This window comes from Mirounga angustirostris, unplaced genomic scaffold (assembly GCF_029215605.1).
Source record: "Mirounga angustirostris isolate CCGP_5_RB_7025 unplaced genomic scaffold, mMirAng1.0.hap1 SCAF_10, whole genome shotgun sequence".
NCBI classification, from domain to species: Eukaryota; Metazoa; Chordata; class Mammalia; order Carnivora; family Phocidae; genus Mirounga; species Mirounga angustirostris.
In genome coordinates, this window is record NW_026991718.1 from 39,992,251 (window position 1) to 40,010,156 (window position 17,906).

Consider the following 17,906-nt stretch of genomic DNA (forward strand, 5'->3'; position numbering starts at 1 on the left):
TGATAATAATTAACAACAACAACAACAACAGTGTTCAATTCACATTGTTCAGCAAGAGTGTCGATGTGCCACAAATATTCCTGGTCATCAATGCTGACAAGAATCAAGGATTGACTGTACCCCATATTGCCAGAATCTTATAGGTGCTAAACATTTTAGATGGTTGTAAAGCCTTTTTATTTATTTTTTTAAAAGATTTTATTTATTTATTTGACAGAGAGAGAGAGAGACACAGCGAGAGAGGGAACACAAGCAGGGAGAGCAGGAGAGGGAGAAGCAGGCTTCCCGTGGAGCAGGGAGCCTGATGTGGGGCTCGATCCCAGGACCCCGGGATCATGACCTGAGCCAAAGGCAGACACTTAACGACTGAGCCACCCAGGCGCCCCTTTTTATTTGTTTTTAAAATTTTGTTTTATACCTGGTTGAGTAGCTGCTCGAAGAGCATTAGGCAACCGGTTCACCTTCCTCATGATTTCTTTCCATGACTTATCCACTTGCAGGAACATCTTAGCCTCGGCAGGCAATTGCCTCTGAATATCTGGAGCATTAAAAATACTTTCTAGGTAGAGCCAGTTTCTCTGGCAGTTCAGCCACTCTTCCTAGGAGAAAAATATGGGCATTATCAAATTTTTCATCCCAAATCAAAAACACAGTTACATTAAAAATAATTACATGGGGACTCATTATATCTTTTTCATTTGGGGGACTTCTCACAGGTTCTTTGAGATGAAACCTCCTTACAAGGTCCAAGACTCACTACAGCCTAATTTCAACCCATGCTCTACTAGGTAGAGTTATAATGAATCTACTGTGTGGTAACTAGAATAGACCCAGAGAAAGAGGACTAAAATGCCCAGAGGAGACAGTCTAAGGGGAGGCAAGATACTTAAAGAACTCTGAAGGTTGGGAAGTGTTTAGTGACTATTTCCAAATACAGAAAGGGTTGTCCAAAAAAAAAAAAAAAAAAGGTTTTTTGAGTTTTTCCTTTTTTTGGCCTCAGTTATATCTATATTCTTTCCTCTCTTTTTAAAAAAGAAATATGATTCATTTTCTTCAATCAAAAAAGTAAAATCAGAACACACGGCAAGTACAGAGGACTGGAGGAAGAAGAAAATCACCCGCTGCCTCTGTCACTGTTCATCGAAGAAACCAGAAATGCAGTGTCGGGACCTAGTTCTCGCTGTCCTCTGTGCCTCCCACCAGCACATGTGTCGGCCCAACATCTGTGAGTTTCTCACTTCTCACTCTGGATTCGGGGGTTATGCCTGAGGCCTAGTGTCACAACCACTCCCTGATTTATCTCAGGTCTCTTACTTTCCAGACAGTTAATTCTTTGGAGAGTCCCCACTAGTCAGCACTTTATGGAAGGGCCCTCTATGAAAACATTACTTTGCTCTGTAGTCCCTCCCTTCATAGGGCTCAGCCATCAGTACAGGAGGCCAGCCAGGGGTCAGATTATAAGGGGTTTATCAAAGAGGGTGGATTCCTGAAAATGAACTCTATGAAACAAAGTTGGAACGAACGATCTTTTCCTACTTAGTGCCTTTATTATTTCACAGATAACATTTCATATTAGAATATTTAGAAACCTAAACGTAATTAAATCAAGCTAAACATCTGAAGTCTAAGAAAGAGATTGGATGGGAACAAAGTAAGATCAGTGTAAGTGGATTCTTTGTTCTACCATGGGATAACTTGAGGTAGAATAAAATAAAAAGGAAAGGTGTACCACAAGGAAGGGTACCAAGGAGACTTTAAGCAAGTGTGTGTTTTTCTAGTAAATACGAGGTTGTTGTGGCATTGTCAGAGGCTGTCTAAAAGCTTCGAAGGCCTGAAGCTTAGAAGCCCGGATATTCCCTGCCTGCCTGAGCTTAATGCTGTTGCATTAAGGTTTAAGCCAGTTAGTAAGTTACCAAAGCTGTCTGCCATTTTGGGATGGAAACTGGTTGAGGAGGGAAAGTCTTTCACTGGAGCGTATTCATAGGCAGATTGTTCTTAGAGGTGCTAATTCTTCTAATTGACAAGAAGGCCCTTTCTTTTCCAATTATGAAGTTATAAATATCAACTGGCCGAGGTACTTAGGGAGGGGAAGAGGGTGGTACGGAGGGAATGAGAGTAGCTCATATGAGACAAGGGCTCATATTCTTAGGGTGAAAAACCCTTGGAGCTTCTCTGTTTTTTGAACTTTGAATTCTGAAACCATTGGTGGCAGGGTTCAGTCACTGACAACACAAGTTCACTGAATCATTTCAAGAGCTGAATGATTTCAAAAGCCCTCATTTCAGGAGAAGATTCAGTTTTCATACTGGGGCAGTGATCACTTTAAAACACAGAACAAAAATAATTTTTTTTAATCTTAAGAATTAACGAATACTCAAAATGCTATCTTGAATCATGATACCCATCAGTACTTCCCATCATCTAGACCTGCATCTAGAACTCCACTATAAAATCTTTTCAGGCATGTTTTAGGTTTCTGTGAAAACTTTGTTTAAATGTGAACTTCATACCACACTGTCAGCTTTGTCTCAATAAAACTACAGATTTATAAATAAACACAAAATGTGGGCAGCATCTAGGAGCTGAGGATGATAGCCAGCAAGAAATTGAAGCCCTTAGTCCCAGAGTTGTGAGGAAATTATTTCTGCCAACAACCTGAGTGAGCTTGGAAGTGGATCCTCCTTGAGTTGAACCTCTGATGAAAACCAAGTCCTGGCCCACAACTTGATTGAACCTTTGTGAGACCCTAAGTAGGAGACTCAGTTAAGCCATATCTGAACTCCTGACCCACAGAAACTGTGATATGTATAATAAATATAGACCGTTTCATACCACCAAGTTTGTGGTATTTTGTTTCATGGCAATAATAACTAATTCAAGAGACATGGCATAATCATATAAAGAAGAACTTAGCATATTTGCATTTTCTTTACATTCTGAATATAATAAAATGTCAACAATTAAATCTTATCTAAACTACATCATATTTAAATGATTGGAGAAATGATTTCTAAAGTACCATGGCTCTCCAATTCTCTGAGTGCATGAAATTGCCCTCACTCACCAGTGTTTGATTAAATAAGGCAAGTTGTTTCTGCCAGTCATCCACTCGAGTTTTCAATGGACCAACATAACGTGATGAGGCAATGGTTGCGATGTTGATGGTGCTGTCATCAAGAAGGACCTTTAAAGAAAGAAGAAGAAAATATGCAGCTTTATGAGTTTGTGCTCTCAAAGATAATTACAGATGTTTAATCTCGAGAGTCCACTTAAAAGCCAACTTTTTAAATAAATAGCTTAGTCTCACCTACTGTTTCCTACCCATCCTTTTCCCTTCAATGGCTCACAACCCACTCTGACGTTCTCTCAAATGTCACCAAGAGACTTTTGACTGCCAAATCTTGGCTATTTCTGTAATTATTAATGGCACATGTTTTTTGTTTGGTTCAATACTCTTCTCTCTCCCCCTACTTTTAGGTATCTGGTACCTTCTTTACACCATTTGGTCATCTAAGCTTTTATTTCTCAAAGGATTCAAAACTTGCAAAATTAAAAAGTTTTAAATTAAAATTATCTTCTCTATCTAATGAAACATCACTTTATCTCAATTATCTTGCAGAAGAGGGAAACTGAACTCATTCATATCAAGCTTAGAAGGACTATAAACAGTTTTCTCTCTACCTCCTTCCCCTACTTTTCCCCTTACACTACAGCAACCCTTACAGAACATGTGCATTCTGTAAAAAATGTGTCTGTTAATCTAAAGGATTTTAATTGCCCTATTTAAATTATAAATTTCTTGAGAGCAGAAGCCCCATCACCTAGCATCACTTGGCCTCCTACTACCTGACTTCATCTTGGGTTTACTCTTTCATCTACTGCCCAGAGTGACATCTGGTCTTGCTCTTCCAACCTGTACCTGGCAAAGCCATCTCATCATTAGTTCCGGTGTGGGTACACCCAAATGTGCCAGGGCTTTGCTTTTTAAATTAGGCCATAAGACACAGATCCTTTTGCTAAACAAATGTGTCTTTGAATTTTAAATCACTAAGAATATTCCAAACACATGGATTAGATTTATTTTCTTTTATTGTTCATAGAGTATAGCCATCTACTCCTAATCTCAAAAAATTCAAGTGAACTTAGTTTCCTAGTATGCTATAAACCTGAAATGCTCATTCATGTTTCTTTGCCTCATTGAAATGGTTTGAAATGCCCTTCATTCTCATCTATGTCTGTCAAACACCATTTATTCTTTAAGGTCCAGCATGTCTTGGCTGGTCTAGGAAGGATTCTGTGATCGCTTCAGCCATAAATTATCTCTTATTTTTCTAAACTCTTCCACTGTTAACTACAAGATTATAATTCATATATATGCTACTTTTATTGCTTTGCTAAATATTTCATGTACAAGCATTCCTGTCAATTATACATATTCATATTTTGCCTTTCCAATTAGATTTTTTCTTAGTAACTCTCATATTTCATTCCTTCATCATAATCTCCCATAGAAGATTCAGGAGTAGGTCTGACCAATCTTTACCACGGTTTTTTTTTTTTTTTTTTTTTTTAAGATTTTATTTATTTGGCAGAGAGAGACATAGCGAGAGAGGGAAAACAAGCAGGGGGAGTGGGAGAGGGAGAAGCAGGCTTCCCACCGAGCAAGGAGCCTGATGTGGGGCTCCATCCCAGGACGCTGGGATCATGACCTGAGCTGAAGGCAGACGCTTAATGACTGAGCCTCCCAGGCACCCCACCATGGGTTTTCAATTACCCAGTTACCCTACCTGTATGTCATCTGTGCCGCCCAGAATAAACACATCTTTGGAGTCACGGTGAGGGAGAATGACGAATTCGGTTGTTTTCCAAGAATCCTCCACCTTAGAAATAATTCACATTTTAGGATACTTAAATTCATTTCTGTTTAGGTACTCAATAAATGCATGTAGATTAAAATAAGTGAAAACTCCATAATCATCCCATTTTCCTCTTTACTGCCTTTAAAATTCTTAAAATCCTCTTTTTGGTTAAAGGATACAGATATGCTAAATTTTATTGATGAAGATTAACACATATGAATAACTTGTGGTATGTTAATGTCTACCCCTTACCACTTTATGCTTTAAATGTAAAGAAAATATTTCTTTTTACACAGGTGATTTGTAGGTATGTGTGTATTTTTAGGGTAAGGAGGTAAGCAGCTTAAGTAGAGGTAAGTAGCTTAAGTAGCTTCAGTGTCCTTTGTAGCATTTCACAGTTACTTTTTTCTGGTAGTTTGAAAGATGATGTATTTTGGTACAAAAGATCTTCCTTGGAATATGTTTTTTTATATAAGCATGGAAATATCAAACTTTGTTGTCATCAAAATGGGCTATAAGCTAAATAGAGAGAGGATACTGATCAAACTGCTACTGATAATAATAATGATAATAAATGTAAGGAAATAACAGAAGGATGAATGATAATGAGAGAGTGAGAGCTGCAATGATGAAAAACCCATCTAGATGAATCAAAAGTTGGTGATCTTCATGCTGAATATGAAAACCTACATTCCTTGATCTTCAGAACATATTTTTCAGATTTACCTTTTTAAGAATTGTTTCTAAGGCAGCTTCTCCAGAAGCCTGCCCAGAAATGTCCTGGATTTCTTGGCCAAAATCAAAAACACGCAACTCAGAGAGCTTCTGCAAGGTTAATGGAATTTCAAGGTCCACTAGGGAGGCATCAACTGTTTGTTCAATAGCTGCCCAATGTCTTGCCTTCAAAGTTGGGTTCCTCAAGTCAATGATAACTGGAAGCTGGAAAGCAAACACTCTCAAAGGCACCATGCTTTTTATCTTTTTTTTGACTATAGATATAGGAGTTTGTTTATTTCTTTTTTTTTTTCAGTTAACATATAGTGTATTATTAGTTTCAGTGGTAGAATTTAGTGATTCATCACTTGCATATACCACCCAGTGCTCATTATGTCAAGTGCCCTCCTTAATGCTCATCACCCAATTACCCCATCTCCCCACCCACTTCCCCTACCTTAAAAACATAGCCCAAGGCTTCTGGTTTCAATTCAGGAATGTGGAGAACTGGAAAGAATACAACTTGTGCTCTTACAAAAGAAAATTCTGGACAAACTGAAAATTAATGACTTCTATTGAGCCCATCAGAAAATTGAGGTTGCAGGGCAACCAACTAACTCAAAATTTGGGGAGAGACGGGTATCTGTAGATTTCTCCACAGCAAAAAAACAGGACCTGAGAATTTGCTTACCTAGGACAGATGCCTTGGGTTGCCACTTAAGCTAGCAAGAAGATTCAGCTAAATTTTAAAAATAAATTGCTAACGAGTGAGCGTAGAGTAGCATGAGAGTGTGAAGTCCCTGGGGGCTACAAATACAAAGATGTTCACAGGGAAGATTGGGGAGAATCCTAAGAAAGTCTACCTTATGGTGTTGCCTGGGGGGAGGAACACAGCAGCCACTATTTTAACTCTAATCAACCCATTTCTCCTAGTTTCCCTACGGGACAAATGACTTAATGTCAGGGAAATGAGCAACAAACACTGTCATTTTAAGGCATTGTGATAACCCACCGTAGATTTCTGTATATACTGGGAGAAACAGAATTGGAAAAATAAAAGCTCTACTCATGGGGGGAGGGAAAGAAATACATTCTAGGCTCATTACTACAGCTGGAGGAGGGGCAGGAATACCCGTGAAGGTCAACAGTCTGAGAACAAGGGACACAGTGCCTTACTAAGATAGAGGCTTAATCAGAACACCAATGGAATGCCCCTCCTCACCTCTCCCACTGGGCTAACAAATACTGAATAAAAATAACAGTGGAATACAGACTGATTAGTTGCAAGAGACAGATTCTCTCTGAGGACAATACATAGAGAGGACCCAAGGTCAGGGACAAACAAAAATTGAAAAAATAATCTTTGGCAAATGAGCCCAACCATAAACACGAGATATCAAAAGAACAATTTGAAGGCTGTAGTATATTGAGGGTAACCATAGCAACATCAAACCTCAAATCTAGCCCAATTCCTTACTAGATTTAACATAACATGCCACACAAAAAGCCAAGTAGGAGGAAAGGCATACTCATCTCCAGGCATAAAAATTATTTACTTCAGGGACGCCTGGGTGGCTCAGATGGTTAAGCCTCTGCCTTCGGCTCAGGTCATGATCCCAGCGTCCTGGGATCGAGCCCTGCATCGGGCTCCCTGCTCTGTGGGGTGTCTGCTGCTCCCCCTCCTTCCTGCTCGAGCTCTCTCTCACTATCTCTGTCTCTCTCAAATAAAAAAAAAAATTATTTACTTCAGTATCTACTGTACTATATAAGATGTCTGGCTTTCAATAAAAATGTAGGAACTGTATAAAAGTTAAGATAAACATACACTTACTAGATAAAAACAAAAAACAAAATAAAAAAATAAACACCAGACTCAGATATGACACACAATGTTGAAATTAATAGAGAATTCAAAATAATTGTAATTAATATGGTAATGGCTCTCATGGAAAAGGTAGGCAACATACAAGACCAGATGGGAAATGTCAATAGAAAGATGGAAGCTGGGACACCTGGGTGGCTCAGTTAGTTTAGTGTCTGCCTTCGGCTCAGGTCAGGATCCCAGGGTCCTGGGATCAAGCCCCACGTCGGGCTCCCTGCTCAGGAGGAGCCTGCTTTTGCCTCTGCCTACACTCCCCCTGCTTGTGCTCTCTCTCTCTCTCTGACAAATAAATAAAATCTTAAAAAAAAAAGAAAGATGGAAGCTATGATTAAGAATTAAATAAATGTTAGAATGGAAAAAGACAGCAAGAGAGATAAAGAACGCCTTTGATGAGCTTGACACAGCCAAGGATCCATGGACTGGAAGATAAGTGAGTAGAAATTCTCCACACTGACATGAGAAAAAAATAGTGGTTAAAAACCCCAAACAACCAAAAACCAAAACCAAAACCATAGACAGAGCATCCAAGAGCTATAGGACAATATCAAATGGTCTAAAATATGCAATAGAAATCTCAAAGAATAACATAATGGCTGCATTTTTTTTTTTCAAAATTAAAGACAGACACCAAACCACAGATCCAAGAAACTCAGGGAATGCTAAATGGGATAAATACAAACTGTAAACAACAACAACAACACACACCTGGGCATACCACATTATAAACTGACAAAAATGAAGAAAAAGAAATAATCTTGAAGACAGCTCAACCAAAAAATACATATTATCTACAGAAGAACAGGGACAAGAACAATAGAAGATTTCTTGTTAGAAACCGTGCAAGCAAGAAAGTAATGAAAGGATGCTTTTAAACTGCTGAAAGAAAAAACAAAACCTGTTGACTCAGTATGATAAGTTTAAATTATCATTTGAATTATCATTCAAAATAAAGGATAAAGACTTTTTCAAAACAAAAATTTAGGGAATTCATTGTTAGCATACCTACTCAATAAGAAATATTAAAGGAAGTTCTTCAGGCTATGAGTCAGAATCTCAGATCCATGCAAAGAAATGAAGAACACTAGAAATGGAATAAAGGCAAAATAAATTTCATTTTGTTTCCTATTTTGATTGTCCTGAAAGATGATTACATAAAATAAAAATAGAGGAGAACATAGGCAGTAACCTCTTTGACATCGGCCACAGCAACTTCTTTCAAGATACATCTCCAAAAGCTAGTGAAACAAAAGCAAAAATGAACTTTTGGGACTTCATCAAGATAAAAAGCTTCTGCACAGCAAAGGAAACAGTCAACAAAACAAAGAGGCAACCCACAGAATGGGAGAAGATATTTGCAAATGACACTACAGATAAAGGGCTGGTATCCAAGATCTATAAAGAACTTCTCAAACTCAACACCCAAAAAACAAATAATCAAGGCAAAAAGTGGGCAGAAGATATGAAAAGACACTTCTCTGAAGAAGACATACAAATGGCTAACAGACACATGAAAAAATGTTCATCATCATTAGCCATCAGGGAAATCCAAATCAAAACCACACTGAGATACCACCTTACACCAGTTAGAATGGCAAAAATGGACAGGGAAAGAAACAACAAATGTTGGAGAGGTTGTGGAGAAAGGGGAACCCTCTTACACTGTTGGTGGGGATGCAAGTTGGTACAGTCACTTTGGAAAACAGTGTGGAAGTTCCTCAAAAATTTAAAAATAGAGCTACCCTATGACCCAGCAATTGCAGTCCTGGGTATTTACCCCAAAGACACAGATGTAGTGAAAAGAAGGGCCATATGCACCCCAATGTTCATAGCAGCAATGTCCGCAGTAGCCAAACTGTGGAAAGAGCCGAGATGCCCTTCAACAGATGAATGGATAAAGAAGATGTGGTCCATATATACAATGGAATATTACTCAGCCATCAGAAAGGATGAATACCCAATTTTTACATCAACATGGATGGGACTGGAGGAGATTATGCTAAGTGAATAAGTCAAGCAGAGAAAGTCAATTATCATATGGTTTCACTTATTTGTGGAACATAAGGAATAGCATGGAGGACATTAGGAGAAGGAAGGGAAAAATGAAGGGAGGGGGCATCGGAGGGAGAGATGAACCATGAGAGACTATGGACTCTGAGAAACAAACAGGGTTTTAGAGGGGAGGGGGGAGTGGGGATTGGTTAGCCCGGTGATGGGTATTAAGGAGGGCACGTACTGCATGGAGCACTGGGTGTTATACGAAAACAATGGATCATGGATCACCACATCAAAAACCAATGATGTATTGTATGGTGACTAACATAACATAATAAAATTAAAAAAAAAATAGTAGTAATATATTGTGCATATAGTATATGTAAAGGTAAAATACAAAAACCAAAATGATGAGGTACATCAAAGGGACACAGAAGTCAACTCAGAATTCTCAATAGCCGAAGTTGTAATGATTTAAGCAAACAATAAATAATGTAGTATTGTATTATAATACAAATTATAAAATAAATATCCATGAGTTTATATTGACATAAATAAACAACCAAATGGATGGTTGGATTACTAGACAGATAGATAAGCAGAGAACAGATAAATCTATACAGAAAGATACAAATTATCAACATCAACAGTGAAAAATGGGACATCACTTCTGATCCCACATACTTTTTTTTTTAAAGACTTATTTATTTATTTTAGTGAGAGAGAGTGAGTTGGGCGAGCGGCAGAGGGAGAGAATCTTCAAGCAGACTTCCTGCTGAGCACAGAGTCCAACACAAGGCTCGATATCACAACTCATGAGATCATGAACTGAGCCGAAACCAAGAGTCGGAAACTTAACCGACTGAGCCAGCCAGGTGCCCCAGATCCCACATACTTTTAAAGGATAATAAAGAAATATTATGATCAACTCTATGTCTACAAATTCAACAATTTGGATGAAATGGACCATTACTTTGAAAAATACATTATAAAACCCCTCAAGAAGAAATAGATAACCTAAATAATTCAATATGTATTAAAGAAATTCAATTTGTAGTTAAAAGCCTTCTGAAAAAGGAGACTTCAAGCTGAAATGGCTTCACCGGTGAATTCTACTAAGCACTTAAAGAAGAAATAATATTAATTCTATACTCTTTTCTCCAGAAAACAGAAGAAGGAACCCTTCCAAACTCATTTTAATGTATAAAAAAAGCTCCTAAAATTAAAAACTGAATTTAATAACATCACAGGATATAAGATCAATATACAAAGGTCAATAGTATTCAATAGTATTCTGCTATATAGCAGCAATAAATTTGGAATTAAAAACAGTATTATTGGGACGCCTGGGTGGCTCAGTTGGTTAAGCATCTGCCTTCAGCTCAGATCATGATCCCAGGGCCCTGGGATCAAGTCCCACAACGGGCTCCTTACGGGAGCCTGCTTCGTGTATGCTCCTCTCTCTCTCTCTCTGACAAATAAATAAATAAATAAAATCTATTTTTTTTAAAAAAAACATTAGTATAACAAAAAGTGTTTAATTATAAAACTAACAAAATACATGCAGAATCTGTGTACTGAAACTATAAAACTTCGATGAAAAAAGTAAATGAAGAGATATGCTGGTAACAGACTGGAAAACTTCATCAGGTTAAGATGTCAGTTCTCTTCAAATTGATCTATACATTCAACACAATCCTTCAAAAATTCCTGGCAATTTTTTTTTTAAGATTTTATTTATTTATTTGACAGAGACAGAGATAGCGAGAGTAGGAACACAAGCAGCGGGAGTGGGAGAGGGAGAAGCAGGCTTCCCCCCGAGGAGGGAGCCCGATGTGGGACTCGATCCCAGGACCCTGGGATCATGACCTGAGCCGAAGGCAGACGCTCAATGACTGAGCCACCCAGGCGCCCTCCTGGCAATTTTTTATACAGATTGACAACCTAATTCTAAGATTTACATGGAAAGAAAAAGAAATTAGAATAGACAAAATGATTGTGAAGAAGAAGAACAAATTTGGAGGACTTACACGTACTACCTGATTTCAAGACTTACTAGCTATAGTTATTAAAACAGTATAGTATTGGCGAAAGAATAGACTCACAGAACAACAAAACAGAATAGAGTCCAGAAATAAACTAAAAAATATAGTCAGCTGACTTCTGGCAAAGGTGCAAGGGCAGTTCAATGGAGAAAGGATAGTCTTTTCAAATAATGGTGCTGGATTGAGTGGATATCCAAATGTAAAAAATGTACACCTTGACACATCTCTCATATTTTATGCAAAGTAACTCAAAATAATTCATAAACTTTAATGTAAAAAAAAGTAAAACTATAAAACTTCTAGAGGCAAATACAGGAGAAAATCAGTGTGACCCTTAAGTTTAGCAAAAACATTTTTAGATAATATACTAAAAAGATAATCCATAAAAGCAAAGAATATAAATTGAACTTTATTCATATTAAAACCATTTGCACTTTGAAAGTCACTGGTAAGGGATTGAAGAGACAAGACACTGACTGGGAAAAAATATTTTCAGGTTACATATTTGAAAAAGGAGTTGGATCCAGATTTCAAAGAGAACTCTTAAAACACAATAATAACAAAACAAGCAACCCAATTAAAAATGGGGCAAAGAGCCAAACAGACACTTCAGCAAAGAAGATAAAAGGATGGAAAAAAGACATTTAAAATATACCCCGCATGATTAGTCACTGGAAAAATGCAAACATGACTGCCATGAGATACTTCTATACATTTACTCGAGTGACTGAAATGAAAACCAAACCAAACCACACAGAAAACCTCCCAAGCAATAAGGAGTGCTGGGGAGGATGAGGAACAGCTAGAATTCTCACAAACGGCCCGTGGGAAGGCAAAATGTTATAGTCCTTTGAAAAACAGTTAGGCGAGTTTCTTCTAAACATATACTTACCACGCCACCGACAAATCCCACTCTTAGTTACCTACCCAAGTGAATTAAAAACTCATGTTCACTCAAAAAGCTGCACAGGACTGTTGAGCATACCTTATTAATAATTGCTATAAAACTGGTCACAACCCAAATGCCTTTCAACAGGTGAATGGAAAAACCAACTGTGATAATCTATATAATGGAATTATTACTCAGCAATAAAAATTAACAAACTATTGATTCACCTAACAACATGGAAGAATCTTTTTTTTTAAATTTTGTATTTCAATTCAATTAACATATAGTATATTATTAGTTTCAGAGGTAGAGTTAAGGGATTCATCAGTTGCATATAACACTCAGTGCTCATTATATCATGTGCCATCCTTAATGCCCATCACCCAGCTACCCCATCCCCTCCAACCTCCCCTCCAGCAACCCTCAGTTTGTTCCCTATAGTTAAATTCTCTTATGGTGGGCGCCTGGGTGGCTCAGTTGGTTAAGCAACTGCCTTCGCCTCAGGTCATGATCCTGGAGTCCCTGGATCGAGTCCTGCATCGGGCTCCCTGCTCAGCAGGGAGTCTGCTTCTCCCTCTGACCCTCCCCCCTCTCATGTGCTCTCTCTCAAATAAATAAATAAAATCTTAAAAAAAAAAAAAAGTCTCTTATGGTTTGTCTCCCTCTCTCATTTTGTCTTATTTTATTTTTTCTACCCTTTCCCTATGTTCATCTGTTTTGTAAGAATCTTTTTAAAAAAATATTCCAATTCACAGAGATGTGCAACTATCACCACTATCTAATTTTAGAACTATCACTATGAACTACTTATTGCTATCTAATGACCCCAAAAGGAAACCCCATACCCATTAGCTTGCATCACCCATTTCTCCTCCACCACAGTGTCTGGTAACTACTAAATTTACTTTCTCTATTGATTTCTCTACTCTAGACATTTCATATCTATGACACCATATGCTATGAAGTCTTTCTATGAATGGCTTCTTTCACTTAGTATAACATTTTCAGGCTTCATCTATGCTATAGCATGTATCAAAACTTCATTCCTTTTTATTGCTGAGTAATATTCCATTGTATAGATATATTACATTTTGTTGATTTATTCATTAGTTGATGGACATTTGGGGTTTCTCCACTCTTGGCTGTTATGAATGATGTTGCTATGAACATTCATATACAAGTGTTTGTGTAAATATATGTTTTCAATTCTCTTAGATAAATGTCTAGGAGCGGAGTCCCTTTTGAGAAACTGCCAAACTGTTTTCCAAAGAAGCTATACCACTTTATAATCCCACCAGCAACACATGAGGGTTCCAACTCTCCAGATCCTTACCGACACTTATTATATAATCTATCCTTTTGATCATAGCCATTCTGATGGATGTGGACTGGTGGCTCATTGTGGCTTTGATTTGCATTTCCCTGATGGCTAATGACATTCAGCCTCTTTTCATGTATCTTCTGTGGGGACATGTCTGTTCAAATCCTTTGCCCATTTTATTTTATTTTAAAGATTTTATTTATTCATGGGATGCCTGGATGGCTCAGTCGGTTAAGCCTCTGCCTTCGGCTCAGGTCATGATCCCAGGGTCCTGGGATCGAGTCCCACATCGGGCTCCTTGCTCAGCAAGGAGCCTGCTTCTCCCTCTGCCTGCCTCTGTCTCTCTCTCTCTCTGATAAATAAATAAAATCTTAAAAAAATATATTTTAAAAAGATTTTATTTATTTATTTGACAGAGACAGACATAGTGAGAGCAGGAACAAAAGCAGGGGGAGTGGTAGAGGGAGAAGCAGGCTTCCCGCGGAGCAGGGAGCCTGATATGGGACTTGATCCCAGGACCCTGGGATCATGACCTGAGCCAAAGGCAGACGCTTAACGACTGAGCCACCCAGGTGCCCCTCCTTTGCCCATTTTAAAGGATTATTTCTCTTTTTATTTTTGAGTTAGAAGAGTATGTTATATATTCTGAAGAGAAGTATCTGGATGTATTTTAAATGCATTTTTCTAGGTGAACACTGCCAGACCCAAAAGGCTGCATATTGTATAATTCCATTTATATCGTATATAAAATGAAGAACTTTAGGGACAGAAAACAGGCCAGTGGTTGCCTGGGGTTGGCTGACTACAAAGAACAGCTTATGGGACTTTGGGGGGTGATGGAACTATTCTGTATGGTACTGTTGTGTTTTATACACGACTCTACCCATTTGTAAAACCCCACAGAACTGTATACCATAAAAAGTGACTTTTACTATATGCAAATATTTTTAAAAAATCAACCAGAACTCTGAAGGAATGCAAGATGAATAAAGACTGTGACAAATAAATTTGTTTACAATCATATGATATAATCACACGACGGGCAAATGAAGAAGAAAGAGGCTGACATAAGAAACCTTGGGAAAGTGTTTTGACTAGATATTGTAAAACTAAAGAGGGAGACACTGCAAAAACGCTCTTCTTGTTGCGCCTAAAGTTTTGCTTACTTTTCCTACCCATGTCTTCTTTTAGTCCTTTATCTCATCTTTTAAAAAAATCTAAAACTGCTTAAAAGGATAAAATCATAATACTTTTCATTCCCATTTCAAGTACTGGTTCAGCAGTGGTAAGTTTCAAAGAGCCAATCTCATACACCCACTGCTGGGCTTCCCAACTGTCAAGTCATAGTACATCTGGAAAATGGCATATTTATTTGGTGCAGTGATATAAATGGACAAGGCTGCACTAGCCTCATTTGGCTGTCTAAGGCCTGAGTGGATCAGTATCTTGGCATACCTACAACCCATTACTGCACTAAGCTCCCTACCACTTGGGAAACTCTTACTCTGAATGCTGCTTGAACCAAGGTATTCAATTCCATGATTTGGCCAGTTGAAGATAGGGATGTAGGGCCTCTGAAAAAATTTGTCTATTCTTTTTTTTCTCTCTGCAAAGCTGACTAATTTAAACAGGGAAGAATTCCTGACTTTAGTCTCATTAGCATCAAGTAGTAACAGACTGACCTGGAGTTTTTGAAATAATTTCTACCGAACTTACCTTTTCTTTCATTTTTTCCACCTTATGTTTTAGCTGGGGAACTACACTGTTGGGTGGCAAGCCCTTTTCCAATTGAGTCACAAATTTGGCATATTTAGAAACTTGACTGTTCAGGAATTCTGGATCCAGGCAGTCAAACTTGGACTATAAATCAGAAAGAGAAAAAAAAGTTAAGACATATGATAAAGGCAAGCTTGAAATAGTAAAATTTTTTACTTTACTAGACTTTCCAGTAGTTAAATTGTTAATCCAAATCAACTCTCTACTTTTGGAAATGGCTTTACATATTAAGATTGCTAATAGTGTATCAGGCATCACTTGCTTATTCCTTTCATGTTCTTGTCTCCTACATCATGTAGTATTGTAATCCCTGTAATTTATTCCTGAGGGCCAACTCTTGGAAGGAGACCAATAGCTACTTCTTACTCTTACTAACTAGAACTTTCTCACCCAGTAGTCTCCTATTATTTGATTATGTACCCCTTTAATATAAATGATTTAAAGATATACCCCAAAATATACATGTATCTATAAATATATTTCTCAGTTCTATAAACAGAGAAAGACAAATACTGTATGATCTCACATGTGCAATCTAAAACAACAACAAAAAAATGAAATGAAAGGAAACTTACAGAGAACAGACTGGTGGTTGTCAGAGGTAGGGCTGGGAGGTGGGTGAAATGGGTGAAGGAGTAAGAAGATATAAATGTCCAGTTATAAAATAAATAAGTCATGGGGGTGTAATGTACAGCATGGTGACTATAGTTAACAATACTGTATTGCATATTTGAAAGTTGCTAAGAGAATCGATCTTAAAAGTTCTCATCATAGAAAAAAAATTTCATAATTATATATGACAATGGATGTTAACTAGACTTACTGTAGTGATCATTTCACAATAGATACAAATATTCAATTGCTATGTGATATACCTAAAATGAATATGTTATGTGTAGTTATAAACCTTCATTTTTCTTTTTTTCCTTCTAGGTTCAACATTTCCTTTCTGTCCTCTAATGGGTCTTTTTGTATGTTTGGGATGACATCATCCCATTTTGGAAGCTTCTGTTCTGAACTATGGTGGTAATTAGAAAACTCTCTAAGCTTTTTCTCTATACCTCAGGAGTTTTTCTACATACCTCAGGAGCTTTTTCTACTTCTGAGATAAGTGACAAAGGAGTTATACAAGAGCACTTAAAATTCTTTGATATTATATCATATATTTGTTTGTTTTCTATTTTCTTCACCAAAAGGTAAGTTCTGTGAGGGTTTGGACATTATCATTCTTAGTCTCTACGGTATACCCAGCACTTAGAACATTATCTGGGAAACACTTTCTGTGTTAGTGGTGTTTAAACCAGATATGTGACTTCTAATTACAGGTATCAGCACAAGTAGGCTGAATGAGCAAGTGTAAAACAGTATCTGTAAAGTTGATGGTATTTCTAACATGTCCATATCACACTTGAAAGAAGAGATGATCATCTATTCTGCCTTCTAGAGGGTTGACCCTTATCAAGGTTTGAATATACAGGTAGATCCTAAAAATCAAATTCTATGGTGGCTGTTGGTACTTGGCCCCCTAATTAAGGTAATTTACTGTTGAGCTCTTAAGGGAAGATCCTAGATCTCATTACTCTGATTCTATTCTATCACAGTGAACAAAATGGCTTCCTTTTTTTCAAAACCAGAACAGAAACAGAAGTTAACAGAAATCTAAAGTGTGTAGATCACAAATAAAATCCTACAATCTTCAAGAACACTTGGGTGTAGTATATCATGACAACATTGTATTCAGAAGCCACAAAGCAGTTAAACATCATGCAGTGAGATCTTTTGATGCTTCCTTCATTTAGCCTTCTTAAATGGAGGACCCAAGAAGCCTGTCTTACAAGAATGCATTCTGCTCTGTGGTATATAGTGACAGAAAGACCTTTACCCATTTCACTGGAAAACTGATAACAATTACCATAAAACTGTAACATTGCATATTTTACTGAATTAAGACTACTCCAGATTGTTAAAAATAATTCTTATTATTAGGATATTAAGTTTAGTTAATAAAAAATGATTTTGGGATTGAGAGGTTTTTTTGTTTTGTTTCGTTTTACCTTTAACCATTCTTGTTGGAGTTGATCCCATTCAGATAAAGAATCCCAGAGCAATTGTTTGAGTTTCAATTCAGCACTAACTTCTTCCAGAGCTTCAAACTTTGATACTTCTACCTTTAAAAATATAATAAGCAAAACGCACTATTTAGTTTTCAGATGTAAAGATCTTATGTTATCCTCCTATCAGTAATTCTTGATACAGTGACTACTTAGCAGAATATGGGTGGGTCCTAAATGGGGAAATAAAAGGAGCGATATGAACAAATGAAAAAAATAAATCATAAACCCTATGTATATTCAAATTTCCACTTGAGTGACAAAATATAACTCTTTACATTTCCTTAGAACTTAAATGTTCAGCAAAGATATAAATA

At 37.3% G+C, this 17,906-nt stretch overlaps 1 protein-coding gene across 1 annotated transcript in view; it reads right to left on the reverse strand.

The window, feature by feature from the left end:
• The window catches only part of DNAH6 (dynein axonemal heavy chain 6), a 244,028-nt gene that overhangs the window by 141,102 nt on the left and 85,020 nt on the right, over positions 1-17,906 (reverse strand). Inside the window, exons 18-23 of the mRNA XM_045884660.3 lie at positions 17,533-17,646; positions 15,419-15,562; positions 5,586-5,798; positions 4,788-4,880; positions 3,065-3,184; positions 419-599 (exon numbers count right to left, since the gene is read on the reverse strand). Coding sequence (XP_045740616.1) covers positions 419-599; positions 3,065-3,184; positions 4,788-4,880; positions 5,586-5,798; positions 15,419-15,562; positions 17,533-17,646 — 865 coding nt within the window. The remainder of the gene's footprint in view (positions 1-418; positions 600-3,064; positions 3,185-4,787; positions 4,881-5,585; positions 5,799-15,418; positions 15,563-17,532; positions 17,647-17,906) is intronic.